At 46.7% G+C, this 9046-nt stretch overlaps 1 protein-coding gene across 4 annotated transcripts in view; it reads right to left on the bottom strand.

The window, feature by feature from the left end:
* Window positions 1–66: 66 nt before the first annotated feature.
* ldlrap1b (low density lipoprotein receptor adaptor protein 1b) overlaps window positions 67–9046 on the bottom strand; it is a 28344-nt gene continuing 19364 nt past the window's right edge. Inside the window, exons 6-10 of one of the 4 annotated variants that reach the window (XM_031847466.1) lie at window positions 5649–5744; window positions 3294–3388; window positions 2860–2894; window positions 1118–1149; window positions 67–512 (exon numbers count right to left, since the gene is read on the bottom strand). In XM_031847466.1, coding sequence (XP_031703326.1) covers window positions 466–512; window positions 1118–1149; window positions 2860–2894; window positions 3294–3388; window positions 5649–5744 — 305 coding nt within the window. In that variant the 3' untranslated portion in view covers window positions 67–465. Of the gene's footprint in view, window positions 513–1117; window positions 1150–2859; window positions 2895–3254; window positions 3389–5648; window positions 5745–9046 lie in introns of all 4 variants that reach the window. The other 3 variants (XM_031847465.1, XM_031847464.1, XM_031847463.1) reach the window with 3 other exon arrangements.

Below are 9046 nucleotides of genomic sequence, written 5' to 3' on the forward strand. Positions count from 1 at the left end.
ACACACACACACACACACACACACACACACACACACACACACACACAGTAAATGGGTAAACAGACACAAAAAAAGGAAGTAATACACTGACTGTAACAAACATTAAATGACTGCATGTTTTTTTTTTGTTTTTTTTTCCATAGAAAAGAGATTAATTGGTTTGTATTGCTTTGGCCTGTTCTGCGAGCAGCCTGCTCTTGTTGTCCTTCTCTGGTCGAGGAGATGCAGAAGCATCAGAGGGCCACTGGACCGGACCACCGAGAGGTACGACAGCAGGTAGGAAGGTGGGGGAACCGTACTGATGTCTCAAACAATGTCTGTTTTTCCACCATTTCCCCCCTTCCTCCCCATTTCGCCTTTCCCTCACGTTCCTTTAGAACGTGTCTTTCTGTGTGGTGAAGTCCATGTCCTCTTGGTCCCATTTGCCCGGGGACAGGCACTCTTCAGTGTTGAAGTCCTGAGGGTTTACCCCAATGTCCAGGACCTGGGGGTTAGTGCGAGACTCAGCGAGTCTGGAGGAACAGAGGAAAACAGACGTTTTATTAGCAGCTGCTACGATGAAACCGGAGCAGTGATCAAAAAATGTTGTGACTTATAATGAGAACTCATTACACTCAAAAAGCTTGTAAGTACAGTGTGTACACTAGGTATGGACATAAGCATGACTAATGAACACAGTGGCATGATTACTTTGCAGGAACATTCCCCTTTGTGAACTAATCATGGCAACCCAATATGACCCAACATTCAAAATGGCGATTCAAACACAAACGTGTCGGACCAACATGTGAGCACACGGCATTTTCATTCATCCCGACATCTCTCATGTGCAAAGCCGGATGGATGTGAGGCGGAGACACATAAAAACACTTGTGATGAAGACGCGGACACAGCGGCACACATCACCAGGTTCTGTGGCAGTGAAGCTCAGGGATAGATCAAACTGTGGAGTGACGATGAGGAGTTGTTTTTCTAATTAAAGTCTTGTTAATGGTATGTGGCCTTAAAAAGAAAGTGTGAAAACTACTCGAGTCTTGATCGATCCGATATTCAGACAGATGAATGTTGACTAGGGAATGAGGTGGAAGTCATTAGATCCAGTGAATGACGTCGTTACCTGAGTAGGATTCAAAGCTATCCAGACTGCGGCTAGGGGGGGGAGGGTGCACAAAGGAAACATCACAAGTCAGGCAACAATTTAACTGTTCTGAACAGCCTCATAATAAAGTGAGTGGATACATTTATGTGGCCACGGTGCGGCTTTATGTCCAGCTCTTTATGCTTTAACATAAGGCTGTGATATTGGGGTTTAACCATAACTAAGCACATCAAACTGGCGTTTTCCTCACTATGATCAACAGGCACTTACGAGGCTACAGCATCTACTACAGTGGATCCAGCAGAGGGCAGTGCAGTCTCTTAAATAGCAATGAAAACGCTCTCAACACATGAATCATCTGCAGCTCATAGCCAAAAGTAAAGTGGACCAAAGTGCTCATCTAAGAGAATTTAAATGGCAGAATTAAAAGTGTGGTCTGGCAGTAAGGGAGCAGATGTTTCTCGTGTCGCCCATAACTCGCTGCCGGTTATGGGGAGGGAGAGGAGGCTCTGGTGCTTGTGATGTTTGATAGTACTTTGATCAAATGTAAAAGTGCATAATCTGTCACTAGTAAAGCGTAAAGAATTAAAAAAAGAAGCTCATAAAGCAGCTTTATATGGCGAATGTGTTACTCAAGCTTACAATAACTTACACCCTCTGATTGTGAATTCTCACACTAAACTGTAGCCGAGGCACGCCAACTGTCAGGTATCATCATTTGAACCATCATCCTGTAATATTCTCACATAATCATGAATTCTCCCCTCCCTTTTGTACCCCAACATTAACCAGTACAATCAGGTTCTCATGGTCAACCTGGACCCCCCCCCCCTTCCAATTACAGAAATCTACATGTGGATGCTTCTGCGCTCATGCTGGGAGCATCCTCATTAGTCGCAGAGCGGGAGATTAACGGCGTCAGGGTGTAATTACAGTGTGTGCAGACAAATATTCATCTGATAACGGGGCTAAAATGGCCTCTTAGCGCTTGATTAGAGAGGCTGAGGAGCCCGTTCTCCCTTTCACTAACACAAAATGAGAGAATAAGAAGCCCACTGTCCAATTAGCAGCGTGGGTGAAAGGCAAGGCCAAAGGAAATGAACACACTAATAACGTGTTTGAATGAGTCCGGAACAAACGGCTGTAAACTTCCACCTGAGAGCAGAACCACCGCATCTTATCAGACAGCGCGGCCCATTCAGACTAAATTGAAACATTAATCACAGTGGACTCCTCTCAGATTAGTTTGTTGACGGCGCAGACACGGTTTAAGGAATTCCAATCAGCGCCGACAATTGGACTTTCTTGTCAACCTTCAACCTGCAGATTATGAGACCTGATCTTTTTCCTCCCGCCTGTGCTTTTATTGAACTGTAACACTCAAAGGAGTACTGCACTGCACAATACGTTACTTTCCTGTGGGTCCGTGATATAAATACCAAGCAATGTGTTCCTTCAGCAGCACTCATTTGTAATCACAGGCTTTCGGAGCTCATACGGAGTCGGTGTGCGGGCCTGAGACGATGGTTAACGGAGCCCACAAAAGCAGCATTACTCGGGGCGGGTGTCGCCTTACGTCAGATCGCCTATAAACCGAGCGCGTACGCGCCAGGGCCGAACCGAGAAAGAGGGAGAGGCTGTGTTTATTGCTGGAGCAGCCAAAACCCGCAGGGGGCTTTTTCAAGAACAGCTGCCTGGGTGGCTGTTTAGCAGAGCCAGGGGGCCTTTAGGGAAAACCCAAAATCCACACCGGTTCTCACCTTGAGAAAGCCTCGTCCAGACCGTCCTCCAACTCCTGCCACACAGAACACACAGGCATTGGTTAAAAATAAAGGTCACGTCTCAAGAGGTGATGGGTAAACAGTGCATATTCATTGCGGTGTTAATACGTTAACAATACATTTACTCACACAGTCATCTCTAGCCTCACATGGTTCTAGGAGGTTTATCTGGGCTACGTGCAGCCCACACCCTCTCCAGCTATGTGACCATTTGATAAGTTCTGTTCAATAGGCTATTTGTCTGACAACTGCAGAATCCACTCCTTTCAAATACCACAGGTACAGTACATCAGCAGGCACTTTGGCTAATTAATCAGTGTTTCCTGCCTGACGTTCTTCTCCTCCCATCTCATCAAGCCTGCCTCTTGTCTTACCCATACAGTATTGTTGTTCTCTGTTGCGTGATTATGCACCATAAAGGGGTCCGATTCCGTCTGCTTTGTTCCTGAGTGGACCAGCGCCACGTTGGCTCCCTCTGCCAAGTCCAGAAGTTTCCCTGTGGCGACCTCTGCAACACAAAAACAAACATGTTGGAGAGATTTAAAGGAGGATTTTCCTCAAAAAAAAACAACGTATAGACCCTGCCCTCTGCGAGTATTTTGCGGTGTGTGGGACGTTTCCGGGGATCAAGCTGTGTAAAAACGTAGCTCTAATGGAGCTCCCCGATGCAGCCATCTGTGGATTGTCACTTATGATGAGTGAGCATGGGGTAACCCCCTGACTTGCACGCCGAACCACGGTGACACCACCGATCTGTAATGGGATTGGCTTGGAATGGCCTTTCCCGATGATTAATGCGTGTCAATAATGTGCGTCAACACTAATTTCTGTCTCGTCTTTGAGACTAATGTTATCCCTAGAGAACAGCGAAAGCTCTACGAGCCCTCTAATGCTACCGCAACTGAACTCTTCTATGCTGAAAATAAACGTTTCCCCATTTCCTTTGTTCCTCAAAAGAGTAGCTGACATACACGCGAGTCATCACGAATTCCCAATTCCCTTCGACTCGTCCTCTCTGTCAACGCTGGCTCAAAGGCATTTTGAGTATTCTGCTGTGATGAAGAAGGTAATATTGTGGGGCTGTCATTCACTGTGAGAGAGGGGGGGGGGGAAATCAGGACTCATCTGGTGGTAATACTAAGCTAAGATAACAGCTACGGTGTTTGCTCCCAGAGCGTCACTTCCACCGTAACAAACACTCAGCTGGCACAATTAACTACAGCTACAACAATTCATCGATTGAAAGAAAATTAAATGAGCAATTATTTTGATCACTGGTAAATTGATTCTGTCATCTTTTCAAGCAAAATGACACGTTTGAAACTGACAGATAAAGCAATAATGCTCATTGCAGCACCACATTGAACCTCTTGAAGAGGAGAAGACTGAGAAAGGCTGATCATTATCAAGCGGGCACTAAGAAGTGACATTTGTATTTTGAAGCCACTGAGAGAGGCCTGGTCGCAGGGAGAAAGACGAGGCTATCATGTCTCATGAATATAGCCAACTCACCTCCGAACACACCACTGATCCCGAGAGTCCCTCCGACACAGCGGCGTGTCATTTGATCAGACCAAAGTGAAGGGTACAGCCTTCCCCTCGCTCTCAAGCTCTGCTGTCCCCAATCGCTGCTTTAGGGCCAGTGCTGAAAACCTCTGGCAGGCCAGAGAAATGCTCAGCCTGTTTAAAAAAGGCACTCAGAGGCTTCCAGCTCTGCTGTACAATTACGCCAATTTGCTTTACAGAAATACAGCGCGCTGGCAGCCCAATGACCCACCGAAAGGTCAGTGGGATGAAAGTTGGTCCACAAAAAAGCACACACCGAGCCTCTCGGTTGCCAGAATCTGTTTTCAAGTCCGGCTTTATTGACACTTCTCACTAGGGATCATCCTTAAAACCCGTGTCAGCCATAAAAATGCGACACGTTCGGGGGCCGCAGCCCCCAAATAAAGTGTCAGGACGGATTTAGAGAGATCTCTCTCTGGCTGGAGGCCACCTAGCTGGGTAGTGGGGGAAGCTCAGCACAAAGCGGATGTTTTCAGAGTTGCCTACTAAAAACTGAAACCTCCAGTTCCAAATGGATCATAGTGCGGCTGACGCTCACCGAGTGTGACAGGGAAGAGGCATGCACAGGATGAACAAAGAGAAGGCATCATGAGGAATAAGTGTGCAGCCATTGTGCCACCGGCAACAGGATGCTCCCCATCTCATTGTCTCTTGGCTGTGGACAATGCAGGGAGCTAATAATGCCTAAAGGTGGTTTGGCTCACTGGATGTCAACAGCATGTTTAGAAGCCATGACCCCCGTCTCGAGTCCTGGAATCTGAGTAAATCTGATTGAACAATGGGGGGGGGGGGACGGACACACGTAGGCCTCCTTCATGCTCTTTGTACAAACAGGACTGTAATTGTGCTTCCAGAGAGACACAGAATGTGGCTGTTTGTCCATGAACAGTTCTCAATTATGTGTTGTTTTTAATGGATCTACAACACAGCAATCGGGGGGGGGGGGAGACTTACTGTTTTCAAATTAAAATCATCATTGTCATCATACACCATCACCTACAAATGTAATTTGCTGATGATTGTAATGACACTAGCGAGAAACAATAACAGAGAGACCTGCAGCCTCACTGTAAGCAAAGCTTTGACAAGCGGCTGAATACTCTCCTCCCCCTCCCCCAGGCTACAATTACTGTGACAGAGAGGGTGAGGAGGACAGAGAGAGAGAGAGCGAGAGAGACGTGATGATGGGTGACATGACTCACCTCCTGCCTTCAGGCTGCCCAGGCTGGCCGAGCTGTCCGACTGGGAGTTGCTGGCTCCTTCTCCGTCTGAACCCGACTTCACTCGCTTCTCTTTCTCTGTGCGGGGAGGAGGGGGGGACAAAACAAGAGGAGTGAATTATGATTCAGGAGCTAGTAACCACGGGGTGAGTGACTTGAGGAGCTGTTTACTTTTCTCACTGCCTGAAAATGTCTCCCTAACAGAGCATATAATGAGTGTAAACAAATCAGCAGCAGTAAATTGGCAGGTAAGGTGAAAGCCATTACTCAAGCCATCTGCCAGCCGAAACCTAGAGGGCCTGGGCCTCCACGATTGCAGCGCACATTTTTCGTACCGCAGTTAATGCAGTCAATGCGGCATTTACATAGAGTGGGCATGGCATCTGGGTCAGATGGATAACAGGCTCTGCTCTCTCCAAACAGTCTCACCTGCGGAGAGCAAGGTTTCCCACAAAGTGCCGATTCACCACGGGCAGCCGGTAACAGCTCTCACTGGATTTGCTGCACAACACCGCTCTCCTGAACTCAGTCTAGATTAAAGTAGTTACAGGAACCGTGTTTCTCAATTACTTTAGAATTGGAACTTTTCCTGTAACGTCACAGACTCTCGGGAAATGCACTGTAACAATGTGAACGCAGTGCAATGTAATGGTGCATCTTCTCCTTTCAAATATTACAGCTGCACTACTATTTGAAATAGCCTGACTAAAAGAAATGATATAAGGCCCAATAAAAATATTTTACCTGTTGTAATTAAGTTAAGTCCTCCCTCACCGCGCGCATTACGAAGGTGCATAAGTGCCATCAAAGTTTAATTCATGACTTCCGATTATACTCATGCTATACTTGGTTCAGACTTAATCATCACTGTTGTGCAGCTGCACTTTGCTCGTTAAAGACACATTGTGAGGATGTCCGTTTCTGCAGGGACAGCGCGTCTTCTTTCTGTGCATCGCGCACAAAGTCAGTCTCAAATGTTATCGAGTTTCAATAAGTACTGTCCTCCACACAGAATATCTCCGCTTCAATGCCACCTCCAGGCAACCTCTGACAGGTTAGGACTCCTCTTGAGGAGAGATAGGAGTGATTTATTAGGTTATTAGGTATTTACTCCTGGTTCGAGAAGTATGAGGGAAAAAAAAAAAAAAAAAAGCATCACCCTGAGAAGTGATGTCCTGCTTTGAGACGCTTGATGAATACAGGTCCGGTCTACTCACTGTGCCTACTAGCTGAAATGTCACCGTGTCCCAGGATGTGAAGGTTAAGCGAGACCCTCTGAACAAGTGTGAACTCCCTGAGGGGCCAAGACGCTGACTCACTGGAACTCAAGCTTTCAATACTGTGGCTACGGAGGATAATGTCCATTTCTGTCAAACAAGACTGACTGCAAGGAGGTCTTTTCCCATTTCGTCATCATCCTTGATCTATAAAATTTTATATATATATATATATCCCATGAGCCCAGGTAGCTTAGTGATGGCAGCGTTACAAAACTTTCCCATGGGCACCTGTTTTCCCCCTATTGCCTTTCCAGTGTGCAGTTTTCAGCCTGCTAAACACGGAAGCAACTTTAAAAAGATATGAGAGTTCAAAGCTAGCTGTGGTGTTTACAGTGAATATTCTATGAATACAGATTTATGAACAGGGATGGGAGCAGTAATATGCAGAGGAATGTGGGTCAGGAATGTGTGGTGGGCTCTGCAGAACCACTGTGGGTGGTGGAGAAGCAGAAGCAGAAAGCAGCACACTAGACAGACATACAGCAGATACCCCCCTCTCTTCCTGCCCTGATCCTCCGGGGTCTTGTAACTTTAATGAAACAGACTCACAAGGATTTTTTTCTTTCACCCTACCTCCCTTTCTTCTTCTCTGCCACATAAGAGCACCGATAGTTCTTTCTGAAAAATAAGAATATTCTTCCTTTTCCCCCTTCATAACCTCCCACCAGCTACGCATCGGTTCTCCTCCATCAGCGCACTAGAAGAGAGCCGCTCGGCAAATTAAACGGCTTATTAGGAGAGGTGAAGAATGGTGAGCAAGCAAGACATGAGGGAAAAAATAGACTAAAAAGTAGGAGGTGAAAGAGTGAGGAGGCAGACGATTAAATATTCAACTCAAAGTTACAAACCTCCAAGTGAAGAGGCACGAGGCAAGGAGCCCGTGGCCTTGATGTTGGGGGGGGGGAATGGAAATGTGCCCACATTAAAACATTCCCACACAAACCAAGAGGGAGAAAAGTGGAGTAAATTAAAAAAAAGAGGCTGCTCGAATTTTTCATACAGTGCAAGTGTGTGTGTATGTGTGTGTGTGTGTGTGTGTGTGTATGTATGTATGTATGTGTGTGTGTGTCTAAAGGACTGAATAAATAAGCTTGCCTTCGCGTGAGACAGGATCAATGGCACTGACACCGAGCCTGTCAGGGGGTTGAGCTCCCACTGGCACACGCACACAATCATTTTGCTTTCTCTCTTACACACTCGACAACCCCGACACTCCTCTCTCCGCCCCGCCTTTCACGCTCCCTTGGCCTCTCTCCTCATCCCCCATCCCCCTCTTCTTCACCCAGCTCCCTTCCCTATAATAAGCAGAAGCGAGTGCCGCGATGGGAGGAGGGAAGAGGGAAAAGAAAATAACTTGACGGGGGTGGGGTGGGGTTCAAGGAGCCAGGTGCAAAACAAGACAAGACAGCAACAAAGGATAATCACCAAAAATTCAAAAGGGTGACTACAAGGGCGACAAACATGTAGAGATGAAGAAGATTGTAGGGGGGGGGATGCGATGCAGAAACCAACATTATGTGGCCGCTCATTTACTCTGGAGTCATACATCATGCAGTAAATTACACGCGTGTTCTGCTGAGCTGTGAGAAAGAATGCGTGTGACTCCACCCTTACACAGCACTTTGATTGCCTGCTGTGTCCAAGGTGGCGCCTGAACAAGCACCGTCTGCTCCTCTCCTCAGCGCAGGCTACTCTTTAAAAAGAGGTGGAATGAAAAGGAGAAAAGGAACATTGTTTTTTGCAGTAAAGATGAAATATATCCGGGGAAGATCCCAAGTCCTTTTCTCCCTGTAAAAGGAAACGGAGAAGATTTACCTTCGGTCTGCCCACCTCTGCCCCAGTGTAAGCTCAACTCCTCTCCACCCCTCCCCATGTCGATACCCAGATGAGTCTTTAACCATGACCGAGTTGTCTGTAATAACGAGGCGTCACTAAACTAACAAAAAAAAAAAAGGTCTCTGTGATTTACGAGTCATGATTTAACCGCTCTTGGGGGGAAACTGGTTCAATCAATGAGGACATTCCTCTACTGTATGGGAGTGTGTGTGTGGGAGTGTGTGTGTGTGTGTGTGTGTGTGTGTGTGTGTGTGTGTGTGTGTG

Source organism: Anarrhichthys ocellatus, unplaced genomic scaffold, assembly GCF_004355925.1.
Source record: "Anarrhichthys ocellatus isolate YVR2014 unplaced genomic scaffold, GSC_Weel_1.0 scaffold7, whole genome shotgun sequence".
Classification (NCBI taxonomy): domain Eukaryota; kingdom Metazoa; phylum Chordata; class Actinopteri; order Perciformes; family Anarhichadidae; genus Anarrhichthys; species Anarrhichthys ocellatus.